Raw genomic sequence first — 26,326 nt, 5'->3', positions numbered from 1 at the left:
AACTTATTTTTTATTTTAAGATTTTTCTTAATCTAAATTAATTGTGGATGTGTCAAAGTGAGATTTATTAATTAAATTCTTTATTCAGAGTGTCAAAAGGTGAAACATCAAGAGGAGACGGTGAACACTCAGCTGAGTAAATAAGAATTTAATAAATGAACTTTATAAAGCAAACAGGTGAGCTTCCAAAGTGCCTTCAGTTGTATTTGTTCCACATATGTTGCACATAGGTATTTCCTGGAATTACCCCTTAAATATTCCAATATTCCCTGTTTCATCTATAACCATAATGTTTCACTGAGCCTTGTCTTTTTTTTGCAAGTGCTGAGAAGCCACAAATTGCATTTTTTGGATAGCCAACTGGGTGTCTTGAGCAGATATTCCAAGATGCCACACTGCCCTGACGGAGTTCCCAAAATGTGGGTACATGAGAACTTGAATCCCCTGGCCCAGAGCCGCCTCTTCCCCCTCACCAACCTCACCCATGCGGGCACAAAACTCATGGGGACCCAAAGTTGAATCCAGCATACAAAAACGCAGGATGTTTGTTTCCACGGCAGCCATCTCCACGGCAAACAGAGACGGCTTGCAGTCCAGTAGAGCTGGCAGAGAAGAATAAATGAGTACAAAAGGCATATAGTGGTGATACAGAAGTGTGAGCTACTCACCCAGAGCAAAGGTTTTTGCATTGCGGTGATCATCCACCAGTCTTCCTACCATGTCCTTTAAGGAAAGCTTTCCAGCTGCAGCAATGACACCAACCTGCCTCATCCCTCCACCCAGAGCCTTACGGCACCGAACTGCTCTGGATATGAAGTCTTTGGGTCCAGCAAGCATGGTACCCAAAGGTGCTCCCAAACCCTGATGCACAAAAAAAATAAATAAACTAAAAAGGTTTGAAGTCGCAGGTCTTCATCTTGGCTTTGGTAAAATCGCGCCCTTCACACCCACCTTGGAAAGGCAGACACTGACTGTGTGTGTGTGCTGCAGTATGGTAGATGGAGGCACCTCCTGGGCCACTGCAGCGTTCATAACCCTGGCGCCATCCATGTGAACTGACAAACCATATCGATCTGCTAAAGCACGAACCTTAGAGATGCAAACAAACCGTAAAACCTATGCAACAAGTTTGATCCTGTTTTCTCTTTAATTGGGGAAGCATTGCAGCTCCTTTATTTCCTTTATTTATTTAAGTTTGAATCAGCATGAGTTAAAAAGTGCCACCAGCTAAAAGCACTGAAGAACAAATCTATATCAGTTTATCTAAATGGATAGAGTAAACTTGTTAGCACTGAAGTAAATATGCAAATGAGATGTTACAAGTCACATAACAAATAAATGACCAAATAAAATGTTTGCTTTAATTAAGCCACTGAAGACAAATAGAAAAGTCACACCCCTATGTCAAATAAGCTGTTGAAAGCTTTATAACTATTGCACTACCAACAGAATGAATCCTGATTATTAATTGTAATGGACTGAAGATTATAAATTGAATATTTTGCATTAACAAGAAAAAACAGCTGGATTGCATTCACGTGTTTTGAAAATATTCAAATAAGCTGGAAATTTAAGTAAAGAAGAGCCCATAATTAAAATAAAAAAATTGTCCACTGTTGCACAAGAGAAGCAGCCACAATAAGACACACCTCCTGCAGGAAAGACAAAGGCAGCACGCGCCCTCCCTGTATGTTGTGTGTGTTCTCCACACAGATGAGCCGTGAGCGAGGGTAATGTGGGTCTGGGTATCCATGTCGTATCTTTGACTCCAGTTGATCCAAGTCAAACGTACCATCAGGAAGGGTGGTCACTGTAGTGGCGTGAACACCAGCCAGCTGTGTCAACACAGTAAGTATACACTGAAGTTTACCAAGGATGAAATGTACCATAGATGACGTCGCTCCAGCACACTCACCTGTGCACTACCTCCTTGCTCGTAGATGTGCAAGTGGGACAGATCACCCACAATCATCTCGTCACCCCGCTCCCTGCAGTGTACCATTACTGGATAATGAAATGCAGGCACATTAACAACCACCCTGGCATCATAAAAATTGACTGAGATCCATGCAATAAAAAAACACAGCTTACCTGCAATGAGATTACTCATTGTTCCAGAAGGGACAAACAAGGCAGCCTCCATCCCAAACATATCAGCTGCAAGTTTCTGTAACTCTGTCAAAATAAGACAAATACTATAATGGTAAGCTAGCGTTCACAAAAAGATGCATAATAGCAGACAGAGATTAATTATACACTGGAAATTATCATGCGGGCCACATATAACACACAGGTCATCGGCTAGGCCTTACTTAGGTTTTGGTATTTGTTGTATGGGCAGAATGAAGCCGATGTGTCCAAAGCCAGCTCTGAAATAGCTTATAGCATGAATTTTGAGAATCACACAAGGCACATCCAGATTTGGGACATGTTGGGGGGATTTGTAGTTGTGCTTTGGTAGCTGCACTAATTCTGAGTCTAATTAAACAGCAAATGTGAACTGTGCTTGGGGGGAAAAAGATCTTTGCTATCTGTTATGATAATGTGGTAAGGTACCCGTGTTAAATGAAGGTCAGAAGATAAAAGAATCTGTGTTTAATTATTAAACCAACAAAAAGCTTGTTGTCATACTAAATTAAACACAAAAAGTAAAGGCATTTTAGTGTGGTTAATTGTTTCTTTGTTGCAACAATGCTTACTTGCAATAAATCTTAAACTGTTAGAAAGCCTGTTTATTAACATTATAAAGGGTTCCATGTTTTTAGGAAAAATGTTTCTGTGGGATAAGCAGCAAAGTTGACAATGTGTATTCCTCTCATAAAAAACTGAATCCTCTCTGCAAATGCCAAACAGTTTAATCTGCTATTGACTGTCTATCAGGTCTGACTGTTAGGCACATTTTTTTGCTGCAGTTGAAACGTGCACAGAAACCTGGGCATGAGGAGCAACATTATATTCAGCAATGAGTCCAGATTCCTTCTTTAGATGTATCGTAGGGTCAAAATGTTTAGAAAACCCGAGAGAAATGTTCTCTGTCCTTGTGTGTGTGTGTGTGGAAAGAGCTTGCATCTTTGTTGTTTTTAAATGTCTTGTTATCCACTGTTTGTTTTAATCCTTATGACTTTATTTTATCTTGTGAATAACTTTGTGTTGCCTGTGGCATGAAAAGTGCTCAAGAAATAAAGTTTGATTTGATTTGATTTGAATAAATGAGACCAAACAAAAGTCAGTCGCAGAATAAGCTGTTTGGCATTGGCTGAGGTATTTTGGTGTACCCCGCTTAGGCCAATGCCTTATCCTAACATATCTAAAAGGAAAATGAACACTCTGTTCATATGATTTGATGTTACTGAATTCCAATTACAACTGATATAGTGTGCATATCTAATTGGAAACAAATTAATAAACCAGACACTCCATAAAATAATGTTATACAATGGTTTGATGTGAATGAGTAAGAATCAGACGACTATAATGTAACTTTATCCTATTAAAGAACTAGTACCAATGAGCTTCCCACTGAAGAGAAGGTCCCGCAAAAGCGCTTTTCCAACATAAAATATGTGACTCAGAGCGCTTTACAGTTTAAAATCAGACATGAAGTAAACACACAGACAGACACATTATATAAAAAGATACCTCCAACCCCCCTTTTTAGATATATCTAAATGAGAGAGGCAAGTGCAGACGGACCAGTCGTTATTTACTGTGATGGACAGGAGATCTGTCCAGGTGCACCTGCCTCTCACCTGGTGAGTGCTGGGATATGCTCCAGCTTTCCCTCGACCCTTATTACAGTAAGTGGTACTGCAAATTATTGAATGAATGAATGAATATTGTTTTTGAAAGGGAAAACACTTTTTTCCACTTTAATCACTTCGGCTCTTGTACCGTTAACCGTTGGGTCCTCCCCCATCACGTCATCCCCGACCTCGGCCTCTGCCATGGCCTGGCGCATCTCAGGTCCGGGCTTGGTCACTGTGTCGCTGCGCAGGTCCACCACCCGGACGTGGGACGCCCCGCCCGGCCCGGGGTACCTGGGTTTGCCGGTGTTGTAGTAACCCCGCGCGGAGCTCCGTCCCAGGACGGCGACCGCTTCCACATCTCGCATATAAAACTGTTTGCTTGAAGAAACAAAACGTTGCTTCGGGATTTTAGATAAAATTCTGCAAGAAAATGTTTTCAAAGACATAATGTTCATTTGCTTATCATCCTTATCTCGGATGGTTTTAGTCTTGAACTTTGGATCGTCGGACCTGAACTCGATAATTATTGACTGACTGTAAGGGAAGTTAATGGATTACCTATCGACACACTGACATGCGCAGAACAGAGTTGAGCTCAAGGTGGCGCTAATATCCCAACAAAGCTCATTATTTTACACCAGAACTACAGCAAAAAGACTTATTGCTGTTCATGTGTGCAGGTTTTTCGTAAAAACAGTTAACACTTTAATCACAGGGTTATAACCACATTCTTAATCTAGTCCACAGAAATATAATTTCCACATTCATTTGAAAATAAAAGCTGTGCAGCCTGCTAACATGTCCTGACAGACTTGTGATTGTGTTTATATTTTTGTAATAAATTCTTTTTTGGAAAGATATTGCTGATACAAATATAAAAGCTAGACTGTGCATGTCTTTAGTCACCTCTCATTTTGCAGCACCGAACCCTGTCAGCAGGGATGTGTCTAGGATTTTCAGTTGTAAGTGGTGAAACTATGATGGCAATGAGTAAAAAGCAAGGTTGAAGATCAGTTATTGGAATGATATTCTGTTTCTGTAATGCTATTTTAGACTCAAAGCTGTGTGGGACATGTGGGAAGTTACCATGAGCTCATGCTCCTGATAAGTTCTTCTGGATAAAATGTTTAAACAGAACAGCCTTGTGTCTAATTCCACTTCCTATTAGATATCACACAGGCTTGTTCAATTATCCATCTTCTATACCGAGTTTATCCTATTTGTGGTCACTCACATTCACTTCTAGAGTCAACATAAAATCACCAATTTTATCTGTGCAGGTTTTTTGTTTGGTTTTTTTTTGGGGGGGGGGGGGGGGGGGGGTTTGTTGTTGTTTTTCTTGGACAGTCATAGGAAGCCATCCATACATGAGGAGAACACTCAGTCCACATAAAAAGGCCCCAGCCGAGATAACCTTCTTTTTGTGTTGTACTTTACCACTGAGCAGCCTGTTACAGGTCTGCAGAGTAATTCAAACAGGACATCATCTTACTCTGTAGTTTTAATTTGATATAGTATACAGTAGTATAACCCAAAGACAGCATTTAAAGCACGCAATAAAATCTGACAAGAGAGAAATGTAGGAATAAGACCACACTCTTTATTTACTTCTTATAAATTCCAAACTTATCTAACTATCTTCACCTTCATTATTGCCACAGAAACAGATAAAATGCTCTGTTCTGTAAACTAAAAACTACCTTGTAAGCTGCTGTTCAGTGTCATCTGGCTTTGTTACCTGAATAAACTTCCCTAGTGGAAGGAGTTACTTTGGATCTGTTTGGTTTCTCCTCTGTGCCATTTCAGTGCAGCTGAACATCAAATTAGCTATTTGCATTGCTTGAATTTAATAAGAGATTTTGACATTTTTGAGAATCAGTCTGCCAGTTAAATCCTTCAGACTCACCTCTTCAGTAAATGTCTTTCTTTTCTGTCCCTGTCCTGTTTCAGTTTGTATAGAATTGTATTTTGTAAATTGTAATTGCATGATTGAATAAAATTAGAAATTGTATAAATCGTAAATTTGTATAAAGGTTACAAAAGTGACAGTGTTAATCATTGATAGTGGGGTTTTGTTTTTTTTTTTAATGTATAATAGCAGCTGGAGAACGTAGTATATATATTATATATTCCTAAGTTCCTAAGTGGACAGTTTTATTTCACTTTTGTGAAATAAAACTGTCCACTTAGGAAGAAACATTGATTGACAATCAATTTCACATGCTGTTGTGCAAATGGAATAGACAACAGGTGGAAATTATAGGCAATTGGCAAGACACACCCAATAAAGGAGTGGTTCTACAGGTGGTGACCGCAGACCACCTCTCAGTTCCGATGCTCTCTGGCTGATGGTTTGGTCACTTTTGTATGCCGGCGGGGCTTTTACTCTAGTGGGAGCATGAGACGGAGTCTACAACCCACACAAGTAGCTCAGGTAGTGCAGCTCATCCAGGATGGTACATCAATGAGAGCTGTGACAAGAAGGTTTGCTGTTTCTGTCAGCGTAGTGTCCAGAGCATGGAGGCACTACCAGGAGACAGGCCAGTACATCAGGAGACGTGGAGGAGGCCGTGGGAGGGCAATAACCCAGTAGCAGGACCGCTACCTCCTTCTATGTGCAAGGAGGAACACGAGGAGCACTGCCAGAGCCCTGCAAAATGAGCTCCAGCACGCCACGAATGTTCATGTGTCTGCTCAAACAATCAGATACAGACTCCATGAGGGTGGTATGGGGGCCCGACGTCCACAGGTCGGGGTTTTGCTGGACGTTTGGCATTGGCCAGAGAGAACACCAAGATTGGCAAATTCGCCACTGGCGCTCTGAGCTCTTCACAGATGAAAGCACATGTGGCAGATGTGACAGAGTCTAGAGACGCCGTGGAGAACATTCTGCTGCCTGCAACATCCGCCAGCATGACCGGTTTGGCAGTGTGTCAGTAATGGTGTGGGGTGGGCCACACAGCCCTCCACACACAGCAGAGGCAGATGGCTGCCTGTCCTGAGCCGGGTTCTGCCGGAGGTTTCCTTCCTGTTAAAAGGGAGTTTTTTTCCTTCCCACTGTTGCCAGTGTGCTTGCTCAGGATGGGAGATTGAGTTGGACTCAACTCAATCTGTTGGTTTCCTTATATAGGCTATTATGAATTGGCCTTCATTATGTTTTCCCCTCTGTCTGTAAAGCGTCTTGAGATGGCATTGCCGTGATTTGACGCTATATAAATAAAGTTGAATTGAATTGAATTGAATTGAATGTGCTCACCAGAGGTAGCCTGACTGCCATTAGGTACCGAGATGAGATCCTCAGACCCCTTGTGAGAAGAAAATGCTAGACCTCATGTGGGTGGAGTGTGTCAGCAGTTCCTGCAACACGAAGGCATTGATGTTGTGGACTGGCCCGCCTGTTCCCCAGACCAGATTACATTTGAGCACATCTGGGACATCATGTCTCGCTCCATCCACCAACGCCAAGTTGCACCACAGACTGTCCAGGAGTTGGCGGATGCTTTAGTCCAGGTCTGGGAGGAGATCCTCAGGAGAACATCCGCCGCCTCATCAGGAGCATGCCCAGGCATTGTAGGGAGGTCGTACAGGCACGCAGAGGCCACACACACTACTGAGCCTCATTTTGACTTGTTTAAGGGACATTACATCAAAGTTGGATCAGGCTGTAGTGTGTTTTTCCACTTTCATTTTGAGTATAACTCCAAATCTAGACCTCCATGGGTTGATACATTTGATTTTCATTGTTAATTTTTGTGTGACTTTGTTGTCAGCACATTTAACTATGGAAAGAACAAAGTATTTAATGAAAATATTTCATTTATTCAGATCTACGTGTTACTTTAGTGTTTCCTTATTTTTTTGAGCAGTGTGTATATATGTGGGTGTGTATGTATATGTGTGTATATATATATATATATATATATATATATATATATATATGTATGTATATGTGTGTGTATATATATATATATATATATATATATATATATATATATATATATATATGTGTGTATATATATGTATATATATATATATATATATGTGTGTAAATATATATATATATATATATATATATATACGTATATGTACGTATATGTACGTATATGTGTGTGTGTGTGTGTGTATATATATATGTGTGTGTATGTATATATATATATATATATATATATAGATATATAGATATATATATATAGATATATGATATATTTGAATTACCTTGTTTTTAGAAAAATGCAAAAAAATTTGATAACATCATGTTTCTTTTCTGACATGCAGCTAGTTGGAGCGTATCAATATATTACAGCTTCTTATGTAAAATGCTCAGGCTTCCTTATGACTGTGGTGGAGTTAAATTGCACAAAATAAAACTTTATTAAGCTCAACTTAGTGTTACGGTGTTGTACTTCCATGTTACAGAACCCCCATCATGAGTAAATCTGAAAAATACTCTAACATTACTGGTACAGGGAACTTTTAAACCAGGAAGTGCTGACATTGGATTTAAAGGCTTAAGTGACAAGGACTAAAGTCAAGTAAAACACTAGTACAGCGCAGGCATGTTGATGTCTTATGAACATTCAGTTAGATATAATTTGTCTAAAAAAGCTTTTTTAAATATCTGCAAATAAGAAATTTTATAAACGCATGACCCATGGTCGTACACAGGCGGCTGAGATGAGTTTCCTCCGCAGGGTGGCCGGGCTCTCCCTTAGAGATAGGGTGAGGAGCTTGGTCATCCGGGAGGGGCTCAGAGTAGAGCCACTGCTTCTCCGCATTGAGAGGAGACAGTTCAGGTGGCTCGGGCATCTGGTCAGGATGCCTCCTGGACACCTCCCTGGTGAGGTGTTCCAGGCACATCGCTCTGGGAGGAGACCCCGAGGAAGACCCAGGACACGCTGGAGGGATTATATCTCTCGGCTGGCCTGGGAATGCCTTGGGGTCCCCCCCACAGAGTTGGCAAATGTGGCTGGGGAGAGGAAAGTTTGGGCTTCCCTGCTTAGGCTGCTGCCCCACGACTCGACCCCAGATAAGCGGTAGAAGATGGATGGATGGATGGATGGATGGATTGATATAAATGCACAAATGAAGTTCACTTCAAAACATTTATTATCCACATCAGAAAAAAATTACAATGAACTATCTTCATCATAAAAATCTATAAAGATTTAATGATCCACTTCCAGCAGATGTAAGGAGAACTCTTTTTCTTATTTGACTACATGGAAAAACAACCTTCCTAACAGAACTTCAGACAGGAAAGCAGACTCGTCTTGTCGCCCAAACCCAAACCATGAACACAGATTTAGGACATATATTACTCCTGTAAAACATCTGTAATCAGAACACTACTGATATTTTTATGAAGTACAGAGAATGCACCTATTTGAGATATTTCAGACTTTCTGGGAAAAAGGTTATTAGAGAATGTTATTGGATTGTGCATTTTTCATATTCTCCCTAAACGGTTTCTGCAACCTGGAAAGAAAAGAAAACTTATATTCCTGCCAGCAAGCCAAACATAATAATTCTAAAAGGGGATTACAGGGATTGCTTTATGTATGTTTATTTATTTTTGCATAAAAATCATGAAACATTTATGCTTGGATCAAGAGACTTTTTATGCTAAATGGTCCGGAGGTCAGTGTTAAATGGTTGAAAAGAAAAACATTCTTCTGAAATATTAAGTACAAGGACTGGAATGAACACGAGTGAAAAATTAACCAATGTTCAAGGAAAATGTTGAAACAGCTTCATAAAGCTTGAAACACTGTTGCCCAAGATCACTTTAAAAATTTACAGGAACGTTTCTCTGCTTGGAAGCAAAACATAAAGAAATAAGGGGCGGATCTAGACTTTTCACAACACTGTATATAGAGCAAAACTTTCGATCATCTTGGAAAAAGCTGAAGCAGAAACTGAGCATTGAAGACTTCAGAAAACAACATTTATTTACAGATTATTCTACATTATATTTAAATGTTATTGGTGGATGTGTTTATGTTCAGATCACTCTTTTGTATTTGAAGCTCCTCACAAAAAAATAACAGAAGAAAACAGGAACAATCTTCACATGTGTTTTCACTTTAAACTTGATGCCACACCTATTTACAACTTTTTCTCTTTCTCCATACTCATCTCCAGTCACAACATGCCATGTCTGAGGTAGAATATACTCTAATTTTGAAAACAAACTAATACAACGCTCCCACTATGGGCTGCATAATTCTGTTACTGTGAAAGAGGCATGTGTGTGCATGCATGTACATAAATGTCTTTGCATCTGTGCGTGTCTGTCTGTTCCCATGTAGTTTGAGTGATGTGTTTACTGCCTGCTGTAGTTACCATACTCTGAAATAACTATGACACATTGAGATTCTCCGGGGGTCACAGGCCTACTTTTGGTGAGATCTTTATTACCATGCCTATCTGTGAAGTTGATCCTGACTGACAAACATCCCATTTTTATTTGATCTACAGGAGATGAAGGCCCCCGTCATGGCGAAGAGAAACTAGACCAAAACTCTACCATGCTTTTGTGTTTTACTATCTCGGCATCGTGTGTAAACAGGGCCAAAGTGGTGGTATGAAGCAACTTTCTCTTTTTTTCTGGGAAATAACACTCCTGCTTTTCATTTTACTTGGATTAAGTCAATATTTGAAGGTGCAGGTTTGTGGGAATTTCACCATAATAACAAACAAAAAGCAGAAGGGGGCAGGGGGATAGTTCTTACCACTCTCCTCTCACTTTGACTTTCTTCCTTCTCTGCCACACAAAATGCATCATCACAAGTAGACCTCCCCACATTTCCCACTCAGCGGTACCATATTAAACGACTTGATAGGGACCCAAAAAAAGATGTATAAACTGTATGAGAAAATCATTAAACCTTCATTAAAAATAATAAATACTTCTTTCAAATGTTGTAATAAAATATAGCAGTAATATAAACTGATAAACCATTTATATTAAAATAACCTAGTTAGACATATGCACTGTGATCTAACCTTTATAGGGCACTCAATGAAATACCTTCAAATTAGAAATTTTCATCTAAAATTGTCCTTCTGGTATGAACCAAGACCTTCATTCTGTTGTTACATTAACAACAACAAAAAAGTTTCATGCTGAATATGAAAGGAAAAAAAGTGATCAAAAATAGTCTCTTGCCCCGTAAAAGGGTTAAACACAGCCTTAGATCTTTATTATTCCCATGAAAAGCTTTTTTTTTTTTTATCAGCTTGAAGCAACTGAAGCAAAAACAAAAATCTAAATTTGCGATCAAGTGGTGGGATCTTTGCCCTTGTCTTTCATAGGGCCCCTAAATTCCTGGCGGCGCCCCTGTTCCCACTCTCATGCGCACTCTTGTTGCCTTAGCTTATTTCCATCACTAGATAAAGGTCCCAGAGTGTTATCACGCCTGCCCCCCCCTACTGTAGTTAAAGCCTGTGTTTGGCAGTAACAGCGCCGGGTTTTATGATCCATAACAAGTCGTCATTAAAAGTCATTAGCAAACATCAGCATTGTAAATTGGCCGCAGTCGGTCTCATGAGCCCCACAAGAGCTGCGAACAGGGAGAGATAAAAGATGCATCAGTAAGCAAGGCAAAGCGATGGATTACTGTGATAAGATGAGAAAAGGGAGACAGACGTCCCGAGCTGGAGTTCTTACGGGATCGCTGATGGCAGAACACACACACACACACACACACACACACACTATGCAGCCTCACATTCATTCTGTCTGCGTGTGCGCTCCGTGGCTTTGCTTGTGTCTTGTTTCTCTCAGATGCCTTCCAGCATTCCTGGCCTGCTCACGGAGGAGAGAAGGGTGTTTTGGAGAAAATATTGAATTAGAGAGAAAAAAAGAGGCAGAGAGGGAGAAATGAAAGAGAGGGAGAAATATTGACTCCTTCTGGGAAGGAGCGAGACGGCAACGCCTTTCCAATAACCATAAACCCACTGGGCTGAAAATAGACGAGCCGAATGAATAAACGAATGTGTTCATCCCACATGAGCTCTTCCCTTTCACGAACGGAGCAGAATGGAGGTGACCCCCCCCCCCCCCCCCCCTCCTTCTTTCCTTCTCCTTTCCCCTCCCATTCCTTCTCTCTCTCTCTCTCTCTCTCTCTCTCTCTCTTCCTTCACGGAGGCCATTATTTCTCCACCATGACGAGATACATTAACCGGAACAAAACAGGTGTTTATGGGAAGCCCTCCCTCCAGTGAGCTTTTTCATGCACTCACAAACTTCTCATGCAGTGTAAAGGTGTCGACATCAGTCCCTGAGAAACAAGAGGAACATCTGTTTCACATTCCACCTTATCTTCCCCCCCTTTGAACACCATGTCATGAGCCATGTGGATATTCTTTACACCAATGGTATGGCTATTTTTGCAAGTGGCTACACTTATGGCAGTGCACCCTCCAGCCTCTTAACCTACTGTATGTGCTTTACTCAATGACTTAAACCCTCAAATGTTAACCTTCAAACCTGCTGGACATGTGTGCATCATGCATCATAAAGACATAGCATAGCCAGTATCTGTCTTTAACTATGACCTTACCCTAACATTTTAAGTCAGTTTAAATCATTTCTAAAAATAAAAAACTATTTAAATGCAGTATGCACTGTATGGGCTGATGAGTGTGTTGTAAAACTTAAAATCACATCTTCAAATGACCGGCATTGATCTGATGGTCTTCTGGAAAAGAAAGCTCTGTGGCGTGGCTTCTGGGATTTTCAACCTTTTACACACAGGAACATTTATGAGTTCAGGCACTGATGTTATGTGATAAGGTCTGACTGGCAGTCCCACCCCCTGCACCCCACCACCTAAAAAAAAAAGTGTCAGATGGCTTGAGGTCAGAGCTCTGTGCAAGCCGGTTTGAGTTCTCTCACAAAAAAACTCCTTCCTTTTTGGATTTCACCTTACATGCGGGAACTGTGGTGTGGAAACTGTTGCTTAAACTGCTAAGACAAAGATGCGAGCACAATACAGTCTGGAATATTATTATATGCTGAGGCAATATAATTGTCATTGAGAAGGCCTAAGGGACCCAGCTCAAACAATGAACATGGGTATCTACGTACTTTTGGATATTTTGTTTACTTTTGGTTGTAGTTGGTATGTTTTAAAATGCCTGCTGTCTCCACCTACTTTTCTACTGGGGATAATTTAATGTAATTGTGGTTGAAAAAGGACATTTGTAAAGCTACAACTGCATCACTTGTTTCCACAGACCTTGCTATGAACAGTTTTCATTGGAACTAGCTTCTTGGGCCCAAATAGTTCAGAAAAAAAGGCCCTGATAGAGAACACAAAGGCATGTAGTAACCAGAAAGCAGGTCTGGAAAGACACAAACATGATCAGTGCAGAAAATAAGTGATCCTTAATGAGTTTAAAGAATGATTTATTATTTATATTATTTATTATTTATTTATGTGCTTAGGGAAGAAGTACTCTTTATGCATCGTGGCAAAGATAGCTGCAGTGTGATGATAGCTGCTTAACCAGACCATCAGGATCGGCTGCCGTAGTAATCAGCTGCAACCACTATCGTCGACAAGCACTCATTCATCTCATCCTTCATTCATCGGCTCGCCGACTTCACCTCTCAGTCAGTCATTTCTCATTTTGTTCATTCAGCTGTAACTATAGACCCCAACCAGCCTGTATAATTTCACTTCCGAGAACCATCACATCGTTTTTTTTTTCTACACCCCCCCCCATCTGCAACATTCATTTACCAGACCTTCAGTTCACCCCTCACAGCAATGCTGTCACCCTCTTGACCCCCTTCTCACATCTTCTCCTGTTCTTCACCCTCCTTTCCCACACCGCCTGCTTCTTTCTCTCTCCACTCTCCATCTTTCGCTGGGAAGTCATGTGACTTCTCTGAAGCTGAGCCCTATAAACCAGCAGTACTTGGGGGGCTCAATGTGTACACGCCTCTCTGATTGGAAGTGTGTGTGTGCCTCGTGCACACACATACACACACACACACTGCAGATCTCCTCTGTTCCTCTTTCAGAAACAAAGGTGATCCTGCACGTTTAAAAAAAAGCAAAGATAGAAGAGGGGGAGTTATGAGCGAGTGTGCCTACATGCATATTTGTGCAAGTGAGCATGCATTAACTCCTTTTGCAATGAGAGAGACATTCAAATTCAGGAATGGCTACTGGCCTTTAATGAGAGGGCTTTTCTTTCCTGAGCTATTTGTTTCATGTCAGTAGAGAGAGTGTTTGGTGGGGGGAAGCATGTTTAATCCAACCGGATCTTCTCTGAAATAAAACAGAAGAGCTGCTGGACAGATATTACTCACATCTCCAGTTTGGTTTGAAGGTTTCAGTTTGGTTTTATTTGCAGTCGAACCTTCAGTGTACTTAGACTGTAACTGTAGCTTCAGGAAGAGAAAGAGGGAATTAATGATTTTATCCACTGTTGCAACCACAGCGTAAAATGCTGATAACGAAATGTCAAACTCAGTGGAGTCTCTTTGATATCTTTTGACTCTTTACGGCGTAACCTGCCACAGTTATTGTCAGGGTTTCCATTACCAGTAACTCAGGAATCTCAGAAAACTAATCGCTTACAAAAATGTCTTGGCACAGGTTTCGTACAGATGCACACTTCGCTTAGAGAGAAAATTCCAATCATTCTTGTCATCTCAGTTTTCTTCGAGAGCATAAGCTTTGACATATGTGTGAAGTATCACAACAAATGGAGTTTAATGCACTGTAAGCCACTAATTTTCCAATATGCGATACCTTATATGCATTTCTTTCAAGTTAAGATTAAAAAGAATAGTGTGTACTTATGCAGTAATTCTTGAGTTCCTCAAAACATATAGGCCTACGTGCCCACAGATCACTTTAGGCAGTAAAGATTTAGTTGGCTAGGGTGCGATATCTAGATGTAATCCTTCAACTCATCTGAATATCAGGTTTTAGTGTTTTTGTTCTCACGTAAACAATGTCAAAGGCATTATACTGATGCTTTTTAGTTACTGACAGTTGCAATGAACAGCAGATAGAGAGACTCAACATAACATAATCACAGAATAAAACTAACACATGCACACTCGACTGTTTCTCATTGTTTTCTTCAGTAGGACCTGCTGAAGTGTTTCTCCATTACACACTTCTAAATTACTCTTTGTTCAGACAGAAAAGTGAAAAAAAAAATTGCCCTGACAACCAGATAAAGTCAATCTAAGTTGGTGGCGACCAGGTGGAGGGATACTGTAGAGCAGCAGGGGTGAGACAAATGAGGGATGGTCATTGGGAGGTTACAAATGATAACATTTCTCTGCAACAAGTTTGTCACATCTTCAGTCATCTCCTTTCTTGTTTTAGTCTCTCATTCCACTTTCATTGTACTGGGATTTGTCAATGGGGACGATGGAGACGTGGAGATGCAGACCCAATCGCAGACATGCAGAGTAGGTCCTGAGAAGCTTGTTTTAATGAAGAAACCAAGGCAGGCAACAACAACACAATGAACCAGCAACTCAAAACTGCAACTGAGGGGTATAATTCAGAATGTAATTGAATTATATTCAATAATAATTATTGCACCAAGATGTTGCATATCTTCTATAAGTCTATTCTAGAGAGGTTCTTACTGGCTCATCTCAACAAGCAAGTAAACACCTTTCAGGACCCATTACAGTTTGCATATTGTAATGGACTTGGGGTTGAAGATGCCATCATATACCTGCTCCAGAGAGCACACTCTCATCTGGACCATTCAGGCAGCACTCTGAGGGTCATGTTCTTTGATTTCTCAAGTGCTTTTAATACCATTCAGCCTGCTTTGTTATGTGAGAAGCTCCATAAAGTCCAGGTGGATACCTCCACAACCACCTGGATCTATGACTACCTCACAAACAGACCACAGTTTGCGAGACTGAAAGGTTGTGTGTCTTAGATGGAGGTCAGCAGCACTGGTGCACCACAAGGAACTGTTCTCTCGTCATTCCTCTTCACACTGTACACCTCAGACTTCCAGTACAACTCTGAGTCCTGTCATCCGCAGAAATACTCTGATGACTCTGCAGTTGTGGGGTGTATCAGTGATGGACAAGAAGCAGAGTACAGAGAACTGGTCAGTCAGTTTGTTAAATGGTGCGGTGAAAATCATCTCATATTAAATAGCAGCAAAACAAAAGAGATGATTGTTGACTTCAGGAGGAACAAGAATAAACAAAGCACTGTTTCCATCCTGGGAGAGGAGGTGGAGGTGGTGGAGGAATACAAGTATCTTGGAGTTCAGCTGGACAACAAACTGGACTGGAAATGCAACACTGACTACATCTACAAGAAAGGTCAGAGCAGACTGTACTTCTTAAGGAAGCTGAGATGGTTTAACGTCTGCACCAAGATGTTGCATATCTTCTATAAGTCTGTTGTAGAGAGTGCAATCAGCTTTGCAGCATCTGCTGGGGTAGTAGCATCAGAACCAGAGACTTGAAGAGAATCAACAAACTGATCAAGAAAGCTGCTTCTGTGCTTGGAGTAACTCTGGAGCCGCTGGAGCTGATTGTCCAAAGAAGAATGCTGCACAAGCTGATGAAGATGATGGAGGATTCTTCACACCCTCTCCACAACACAGTGATGAAACAACAAAGTGTGTTCAGTGAGAGGCTTCTTCAGGTCCGATGTGAGACTGAAAGATACAGAAGATCATTCCTGCCTGCAGCCATCAGCCTCCGGAACAAGACCTCCTCTAATTAATTATTATTATTATATACTACAATACTGAATTTCCCTTTGGGGATTAATAAAGTATTTTTCATTTCATTTCATTTCATAAATACAGAGAACACAACTAACAGAGAAAACACATGAAACTACCACACCATAAACATAACTGGTCTTTCTTTCTTTCATCAGCATGGAAACAGCAGCTCTACATTTGTTATTTCACACAAAAAAACTGAATACATCTTAATATTTTGCTCAAGTAAGTTTGAACTGTTACCCTAAATAAATTGTGCAATCGAGCAAACAAGGAACTCACAATCCTCTAATTTCCAGCCAGGGAAAGAAAAAAAAATCAAAGAAAATGTCACAATAAGTCGGATTTCCTGTTGGTAACTGAGAGGATATTTCTCAATTTAAACTTCTGCATTTTAGCCTGTGTTGCCCTCATACAGGCAGTTTCTACAGTAAACAAAAACATTTCTTTTTTTTCTTAATCCGATAAACCATTGGGAAAAAGTACCTTTTGTGGATTTTTAGCTCATCTGACAGGTGGGAGCAAAGGAATCTGGCAACATGGAGTCGGCTATATTTCCTGATTTCAAACATTTAAATGCAACATGCTGTTAAATAGATATCTGAGTCGAAGAGCCCCACATTCACCACAATTTTAATGTGCGTGCTGTAATGCTTGAGCTGCTCGAGTTAAAAAACAAAATGCAGTCCTGCAGTCCAGCTACAGGGACACTGAGTGACACCTGAGAGTGTTGGTGGGTTTGGTCTCAATCCACCCTGTTACTGTAAGCCATTTGGCATCTGAGCTTCTCTGCTGCTACGCTTGCGCAGCTGTAAGCAGAGAGCGAAGAAACCTTCCAGTTAAAACAATGCATCTGTGCCTATGACAACACGCCTCGCAGCTGCCTTTCACAAACTGCTTTTTTTTTTCTTTTCAGTTCATCCTGGTGAGGTTTAGATTCTGGTCCAGCCAGAATGAGACCCACCCATGAACTGGGCTGTCCAGGTGTTATGGGAAAACCATTTCACTGATGAGTTGTGTTAAACTGTTAGTCACAATGAGTTTTGAACTTCACAGAAAGTGTGTGTGTGTGGGGTAGGTGAGTAGTCAGCTTAGAAGAATATTGTGGTTTGACTCTTTGTGTGTGTGTGTGTGTGTGTGTGTATACATGTGTCACAATGAGCTGGTCGATACAAGTCAAGACTGCGCCTGTTTTTACAGGCTTGGACACACACACACACACACACACATAATCATACATGCACACATGGTATTTGAGTGTGTTTTCCTGTCAGTATGCTTCCCATATGGTTTTTATTGATCCGTGTCCCTGTTATACCCCTTCTGCTGCCTCGCTCTCTCTGTCTGTGTCTGTGTGTGCACTGATGGTGAAGGAATGATGGAATGCTGCAGGATAAATCTCTGGTTTCCTGGAAGCTGGTCTGGCTTTATCAGAAGCGGCTGTGACAATACTTGAGCTGATGGGCCAACCGAACGTCTTTCCTATAAGCACCGATCAGGCTGCAAAGCAGTGTTCCTGGAAGAAATAATCAGCAAACTGGAGGTCCTTCCTGGAAGGGCTGCTGAAGACTGCCAGTTGCAGGGTATTTTCAAAACCTCTTAATATTGTTTCCACCTTCAAGGACTGACATGGTTGACATTGGCAGGAACTCAGAAATGCACTAACACACACACAAGAATCTGTTGATAACACTTGGATTTTAATGAAGCAGCAAGAACATTATTAGTTCAACAGTTTTCCCGTCGCTCAACTCCCTCTTTTGTTTCCTCGTGTCATTAAAACACTTGAAAACTTTGAGGGCTGTGAATGTTTTGATTGTTAAAGTGGGGGGAAAAGGAAAAAAAAAAATTAAAGAAATTAAAACCGAGCTCAGTTGTTTGAGAGCCGGGTGTTGTGCTTGGCTGGGGACTCTGTTGACAACTGTTGAGCTGGACGCTGCGAGCCATAAACTGAAAATATGAATCATAGCGGAAAGATTTTCTGGGAGTGTGTGCGAGGTTCGCAAGAGGAGCGAAGGATACAGGCAAAATATTCCAGTCCTACTCACCAGGCAACTATGGGGAACATAAAATGAGTCACAGTGAGCTGAGCTGGCTTATTTAGACAATGTGTTTGTGTGTTAAACTGGATAATTCTGGTTGGAGTTTGGGAAGACGGCTCACTCATTTGTTTGTCTTTTGCCCTACGTCATTTCTGTCAAGTGCCCTCCTCAGTTTTCCTCTCAGATACAAACAGTGTCCAAAACACACACACACACGCACACACACGGTGAGGCCTGAAAGGATTCTAATTACCTGAACCAAGGTACGCTGCAAAAGCAGCGTCTCAGCTGACTCATTATCAGACATGTGTATGTGATAGTTTTCCGTCAGCAACTCGGTTTCACTTCACATTTTCAGATTTTTTTTTTCTCCACTTGAAGTCGATGCTCTGTGTGCATAATTTCAGAGAACAGCTCTCATCAGAGCTCCCTTGACTAACACACATGAACACACACTCATACTCACACGCTAACACCAGGGAAGCCGTAAAAACTCAACTCAATTAAAGTGCCTCTTTCCTGGAAGCCAGCTTCAGACAGAGCACAAGGTATGCAGGGAATGGGAACCGTCTGTGTGTGTGTGTGTGTGTATCTATGTGTGTGGAAGGGAAGGGGAGGGTAAAGAAACACAGAAACTCACCTCCATCTTAATTTTACCAGCAACAATCTTGCTTGACCAACCACACACACTCTGCACTGGCTGCACACTTAAACCACAGGCTGTAATAAATCTCCTCCACGTGGACGCTTTCACCTATCTGACCTCTCACACACACACACACACACACACACACACACACTCCCCAGAGGACACTATCCTCTCTCAGCCCTTCAGGCAGGATGTATAAAACCCCGCTGCATTCCTTTCCAGTTAGGTCCAACCCAAAGTGAGCTTTCTACACAGTAACTGCTGTGTCAAAAGCTGGGAGCATGCATGTGATGGAGTTAACCAACTCTGCACTTCTGGGAATCCCTTTGTTACACTGTGTTATGCACATCAGCTGTACCCACTCCTCCCTTTCCCATACGTCCTCTGATGCTTATGGAATTTACTCACAATGCTCCACTAAAGAAAATGAGAAGCGAGAACTGCAGTAATTTTACATGACAAGGTACATCCGCCTCACGCTGCTGCTTGTGGAGCGTACGAAGAGCTTTCAAAGCCTTGCCGACTGGATAAACACTGCTTTGTTTAACTAGGAAATCCCATTTGATGGTAAATAATCTTGTTGTGAAGCCAGGGATTGCTGGAATACAGACTGCTTTATGATACATTACAGTAAGTTAGAGGCGGTTCGGTCAATATTGACTCAGAGGGAGAAAAGAGAAGTAATAGAGGAGGCAAGGAAAACATACAGCAAAGTAACACACATGGCAAGTGCATTGGCTTTTGTAAAAATAGTGCTCTTTAATATAAATTATTGAAATATTTTAGAAATATAAATATGTGCAACGTTCCTTTTCATTTATTTTGTAATGCTTTGTCATTGCAGATATTACAGCTTGTATTTTGCCAGACTAGTGGCCAGCCTTTTGCAAGAGAGTCTTTATAAAAGACAAATGATTCACATACACGTGGTCCACCGCTGTAGCACATGTAAGAACTTGGTGTTGATGTGTGTACAAGACCCAGATCTGACCCATAAAAAATGTGTCATGTTATGCTGTAATTCAGCACCCTTGTCTCAAGTGGCCAGAAGTTCACAAAACCTTTATGATGACAAAAAGCAACCAATCACATATGGAGCACAGGTGAGGGGCAAAATGAAGGGGAAAAAAACCCAAAACAAACAAACAAACAAAAAAAAACCACACAATATGGGTCCAATCAGAGTCTTGTCATTTTGTTTTTACAAAAGGCAATTTTAAAGTATCACTTAAGGGAAGACTGTTTCCTTGACTTTCAGAGAGACAAACCCAACTGTTCCCTCCTGAGACGAGATGAAAGGCTAATGAGGCAAAAATATAATAATAATAATAATAATAATAATAATAATTAGAGGAACAAAATGTTTACCTAACAGCTTATTCCCCCCTTTATGAATGGTGTAAGAAAAGCAGGTGAGAAATAGCACAGACACTCAAACACACAATCCCATTCTAGCAGAAAAGAAAAAAAAAAAAGTCGACAATGTTAATCTAGGAAGGCCTAAAAACAGAGTTAAGACTAAGCCAAGTCTCTCTTTATCACACTGGCTGCTATATTTACAGGAGCAGTGTCCCACTGAACTCTATCATCAATCACATCACTGTTTTTGTTAAGCTCTATACCAGTATGTCTCCTCCCTCTTCTCCCTTACCCAACCCACCACCACTGTTCTGTCTCCTCTTCAATTTCCCTTTCCTAATCCCATTTCCCGCTCTTCTGTCTCCTTGTTTCAGACCCTTTTCTCACCCTCAGCCACCTCCATCCTATCTTTGAGCTTCACCATCTCTCATCTTCACCCTCTCAAGTGAAGGTTACAGTGTCACAGACATTTTTTCCATCTAATCTAGATTTAAAAAAAAAAAAAAAAAAAAAAAAAAGTGTTCTGCTGCCTTGTTTGGTCCCATGACAAAGCTTTTGTGTCATGTAACAAGCTTTTGTCTCGGCAACGGCAGTCTGTTCTCTTTCACTGTCAAAGTCGACGAGCATCCCGAAAAAAAAAAAAAAAAAAAAAAAGAAAGCCAGGGTAACAAAACAAGAAACAAACAGGAAAAGAAGAAAATGCTTTTGTCATGTCTTTTTTTTTTTTTTTTTTAAATTTTTTTTTATCCCACGCAAACAAAACCTTCATGTGGGCTTGTACCTGCATGTGTGTGTGCGTGTGTGGTGCTAGCGTGCAGGGCCTACCCACTCCCCTCTATGTGGCAACACTTGCGGGAAACAGCAATGGAAATATGTGTACAACCACAACACACAAATACACACACACACTCAGACAAACAAACACAGTGTGCTGGGACCCCTCGTTTGGACTTAGCCTTTTCTCTGCAACTCCTTCATTCACTCCCTCTCAGCCTCTCTGCTCTTGGCCATCTGTCTCTCTCCTCGCCAATCCAAAGTGTGGTAAATGTCATGCTGACAGAGGAGGTTTCTTCTTAAGCACATTAAACCCACCAAGAACGCCGGTGGTGTATTGATCAGGCATTCCCTGTCATAGTGTACATTAATCAATTGGGTTAATCTTCTACGAGGCATTGCTCTGCGTCTGCATCAGTCATAGGAAACATTGGCCTGTGACCTCTGGCTTTATCTGCCACTCACGTTAGTGGTCAGTTCTCTCCAAGGCGGGATGGACGAGGTAATCGTTGGGTTACCCAAATCACGCTCTTCATCCAAGACTCTAGGTAGACGGCGTTCATCAGTGATCGGTAATCAGCTGATTCAGGCCTGTATGGTAAACTGACCTCGCATTAGTATCTAAGGCTCAGTTTGGTCAGTCTCTGGTGGCACAAGCATTCTTGTATGCTCCGAGAACTGGTCTGTGCGGCCCTCCGGGCATCTGGTCCATGTAGCGGAACCTCTCCAGTTCCTGTCAGTCAAATAGGAGCATCATAATCCTCCAGGAAGTCTCTAAGTGTGCGCGGGAGCTGCTCAGTTTGCTCCGATGCACCAAGGCCTCTGTTGTTCAGCGTCCGCCGGCACATGTGCTGCAAGGATGACAGGGAAGTTAAGAGGGGTCGTCGCAGCTCCAGTGGGATTTTCTCCCCATCGGTGTGGATTAGATAAACATTGCGCCCCTTCAATTTTGTCTCTCCTGGATTGCCCCCACTTCCAGCGTCTGTCCCCTTCCCCATGTAATGTGCTACCAGTTTAAGCACACAGTCAAACTGTGGAAGCTCTTGGGTGTTTTGAGCATCTGGCTGCAGGAAGAAGCCAACTCCCTCGCTGTGGATGCGTAGGTTCTTTGTTCCTCGAGCTGTTTGCACAGACAAGGTGAAGAAGTGGTGGTGGTCTGAGGAGTCGCGGATTAGGAAAGTGCCAGGCGGTTCAGAACGCAGCAAGGTGCTCGCCTCCCGACCGCCGACAGCCCCCCAGTAAAAGCCGCTTTCCTGGAGCTTATGCAGAGCACGCATCACCTGAAACATAAAAACAGACTGTGCTTAGCATGTGCTATCACACACGTATCATCAATAATAATAAAAACGGAAACTAGGAAAGTGGTTCGACTAACCTGCTGGTAGTGTTCATGTGAGCGGAAGGGCTTGTAGTGATGCGGGCTAAAGTTTGGCCCCTGAACCCTGCCCTCCGAAGGGGACGCACCGCTCATGGCGAGGAGGTGGTTCTGTCCACTGAAGGTTACCATGGCTCCATGGCCCCCTGCCTCGGCCTGCTGGTCGAGAAGCAGGGGGCCAAGGACAGGAGCTTGGAGGCGAGCAGGCAGAAGGGAGTTTTGTCCAGAGGGGGAACTGACAGAAGGGGAAAGGAGTGAGGGTGGCGGCGTCACACACCGGGTCCAGGGCCCCGGGGCAGAGGAGTCTGATGCATCCAGAGAGGGGCTGGGAGAGAGCACCCAAACACAGCTGCAGAAAGATGGAGCACTGATGAGCCATCTTCATCTATTTGTAGACTAATAACATGCAAACATGGAAACTTACTCTCCTTTATAAGCCGTGACATAAACAAATGACCACTTTGCAACACTTGAGCTCTCCGTTAGCTCTCAGAAAATGCCGTGACTGTGACAAATGCATGAAACGGGACTGGGCCGTGAGCATGCAGGTTATATTTAGTTTGAATGAAGCCTCCACTGCTGCTGCACGTACAGACAGACAGCAACTGGATCCTGATTGCTTTCAATTGTCTTCGATCGCCGCACCACAACAAGGGATTTCTGAATCGGGGTCACTGTGAAAAAGCTCGGCATGCAACCCTCCCCTCCCTTCCTCCCCCCCTTTTTCCCCCCTCCTTTTACAATATAATGCTTTATCTCTGCTCCGTTCTCCGGTTTCCACTATGACTGTAAAGGTGTCCCGTGTGGTCTGCGGGGAATTTAGGTCTACTTCACGGGACGGTAGCGCACAGAAAGACGGCGAGGCGCCATAACCGAATAACTGGGTCCACTACCCCATAATACAATACAAGACAGCTAAATATGCACACTTCCTGGCCTGCATGTAGCGACTGCTACTAAATCAGTACATAAACGTGCAAATGTGTGAATATTCAAACTGTCTTTTTAACTGAATGACGGAGATGTGCTTAAAACAACTTACCTTGCGGATATGTTCAGCCCCGCACCGCAGCCGCTCGTCGCCGAAGAGAAATATATGCAAACTACCCGAAAGTAGTGCTAGCTGAATTATTAACTCAGGCATTAAAATCCAAAAAAAAAAGAAAAAACCCAAAAATATCCACAAAGTATGTGGGGGTTTCTTGTCGGAGCGGAGGAATGTGGCAGCGGTGATGCCTGTCGGAGAGATTCCGTGTGTATGTGTGTGTGGAGGAGGGTTACTGGAGGTTGTTTCATGAGTAAAGCCGATGTTCGTAAGGCTCCGCCTCCTCCGTTCAGAGGTTCTTCCAGTAAACACACGCACGCTCGCGCCTGGCCGCTCACACGCACACAAAAAGAACAGGCGTGCGTGCTCGCGCTCCACGCTTGGCAGATTGCCAATAAATAATCAGCGTGACCTTTGCTGGGCTGTTTCCTGGTACTAGTGGGTTCCCTTCTCGACAAGGTGAAGAAGTTAAATGCTCCACATATGGCCCAATAAAAAAAAAAAAAAAAAAAAAAAAAAATCATATTTATATGTATTTATGTTAAGCAGAATTTCAAGAAATTTGATGCATATGTTCTGTACTTTGCAGACAAACAAAACACTGAAGCTCTCAATTAAGAAAAAAAACTTTATATTCTCATTTTATTAGAGAATAAAAACTTCACAAGTTGCCTTAAAACACTCAGTTATGCAGAGGAAATATACATATCAGTGACTACAGTTAATTTATAACTGTAGTCACTACTTATGTTGAGCAGAATTTAAATAATGACAATGCATATCTACTCTGCAGACAAGCAACAAAACACTATAAAGCACTCATTTAAGAAAAATCAGCTTTATATTCTACTTTGATTAGAGAATAAAACTTCACAAGTTGACTTAAAACACTGTTATGCAGAGGAAATATACATAACATTGACTACAGTTAATTTATAACTGTAGTCACTATTTATTTTGAGCAGAATTTAAATAAATTTGATGCATATGTTATCTACTCTGCAGTCAAACAACAAAACACGATAAAGCACTCAAATAAAAATAAAAAAACAGCCTTATATTCTCATTTGATTAGAATAAAACTTCACAAGTTGCCTTAAAACACTCAGTTATGCAGAGGAAATATACATAACAGTGTCTACAGTTAATTTATGCATGAATTTTAATAGCTGTCAAATAACATAAAATTAATTTTATACGCTTAACAATCAAAGAACTATATTTCAGTAAATACTACTCCAATATTTGCTTGGCTGATGTTTTATATAAAGTTTTTTATGTAATATTTCTTCAGAGTGTTTCATTTTGTCATCTCTACAAAGCTTGAACCATTTCTCCAAACAGAAAATGTGCTTTCTGATATTACTCAATCAAAGTCACCACTTATTGCACTTCATTTGTACAACTCGTCATCACAGCATGGTAGATGATCAACATCTGACCTATTAGTTTACAGTGGAGCAAATGTGTAAAAATATCGTCTCTCAGGCTGTCATGTCATATTAGGAAGCATCTGATTTACTGTGAGTACTATTAAGCAACAGTTATGTTAGAATTCTGAGTATGACGTGACATAATATTTTAGAAGAAAGAGAATATCTTTTAAATAAATGCAAAATATATTCCTTATATCCTTATCTTAAATTTTAGCAATGCCAAATTTTGCCATTTGATTGCATGCATTATACAAATATTTTGTCCAACTATCCAAATAATGCATTACACATAATTACACACAATACCCTGAATGATGTCCAAGCTTCACAAAAAAGGCTTTAATGACCCGTTTTATTATAATAACTTTGCAAGTACAAATAAACTTGGAAACTTTGGTGCAGCTCTGGGATGTTGCAGGGCAAAGGCAGCTCCATACTGTATATCATGAATATCAGTGTGCCATTAGGACGACTCAGAAATGCAGAGTTTTAAGTTTGAGAAATATATTGTCAATTTTGAGCACAAGTTTTTTTTTTGTTTTGTTTTGTTTTTTTTTTGTTTTACAAACATTCTGACTGTCTTATGAAGCAAGAGCTGACAGATGATGCTCTCGGCTGGTACACAAAGTTGTGAAGTGCAGTTCAGTGTTTCTAATCTGAATATTCTATGGACACATCTTTTCCCAGTGGATGGATGGAAGAGATGTCATTGATAAAAAAAAAAAAAATTGGCTTTGAAATTTCAACACTGATCAATGTATGGAAAATCAAGTTTTAAAAAATTGTTTATTTATTTATTTGTATGTTTGTTTATTTATTCTGTACTTCAAAACTACTTTTTTCTTTTACTGCGTTATTAAAATAATGAGTAATCAAAATAAATTCAAATAAATTAAATTAAAATAATGAGTAATTAAGAGCATTCGTACCAGCACAAAATTCTTGTGCTGGTAATTCTTGTGCCAGCACAAAATTCTTGTGCTGGTAAGAAACTCACTTGCCGTAAGGAACAATCATGTGTAACAAAAAAACCCACAGATGACAAGTTTCACTGATGGCTAAGATCATTGTTACTTGACAAGTCACATGAACCACAGAAGTCAAACATGTGGTACCAGTAAGAGAGCTGATGCTTACTTGGAGGACTCATCTGTACATT

The 26,326-nt window shown here is 41.2% G+C and overlaps 2 protein-coding genes across 2 annotated transcripts; both read right to left on the bottom strand.

The window, feature by feature from the left end:
• Positions 1–182: 182 nt before the first annotated feature.
• On the bottom strand, positions 183–4,242 carry tha1 (threonine aldolase 1). The gene is made up of 7 exons (XM_079260340.1): positions 3,892–4,242; positions 2,092–2,175; positions 1,916–2,004; positions 1,650–1,835; positions 952–1,089; positions 669–861; positions 183–602 (listed from the first exon to the last, which is right to left on the bottom strand). Exons 1-7 carry the CDS (start codon positions 4,199–4,201, stop codon positions 295–297), a joined length of 1,308 nt encoding a protein of 435 aa, XP_079116466.1. The 5' UTR covers positions 4,202–4,242; the 3' UTR covers positions 183–294.
• Positions 4,243–20,943: 16,701 nt separating this feature from the next.
• On the bottom strand, positions 20,944–23,872 carry socs3b (suppressor of cytokine signaling 3b). Its single transcript, XM_079260515.1, has 3 exons — positions 23,729–23,872; positions 22,687–23,035; positions 20,944–22,591 (listed from the first exon to the last, which is right to left on the bottom strand). The coding sequence occupies exons 2-3, from the start codon at positions 22,816–22,818 to the stop codon at positions 22,052–22,054; spliced, it is 672 nt and encodes a 223-aa protein (XP_079116641.1). The 5' UTR covers positions 22,819–23,035; positions 23,729–23,872; the 3' UTR covers positions 20,944–22,051.
• Between the last annotated feature and the right edge of the window lie 2,454 nt (positions 23,873–26,326).

This window comes from Telmatherina bonti (genome assembly GCF_933228915.1).
Source record: "Telmatherina bonti genome assembly, chromosome: 21".
In the NCBI taxonomy this organism is placed as follows: domain Eukaryota; kingdom Metazoa; phylum Chordata; class Actinopteri; order Atheriniformes; family Telmatherinidae; genus Telmatherina; species Telmatherina bonti.
This window is presented reverse-complemented; position numbering and strand designations above follow the sequence as displayed.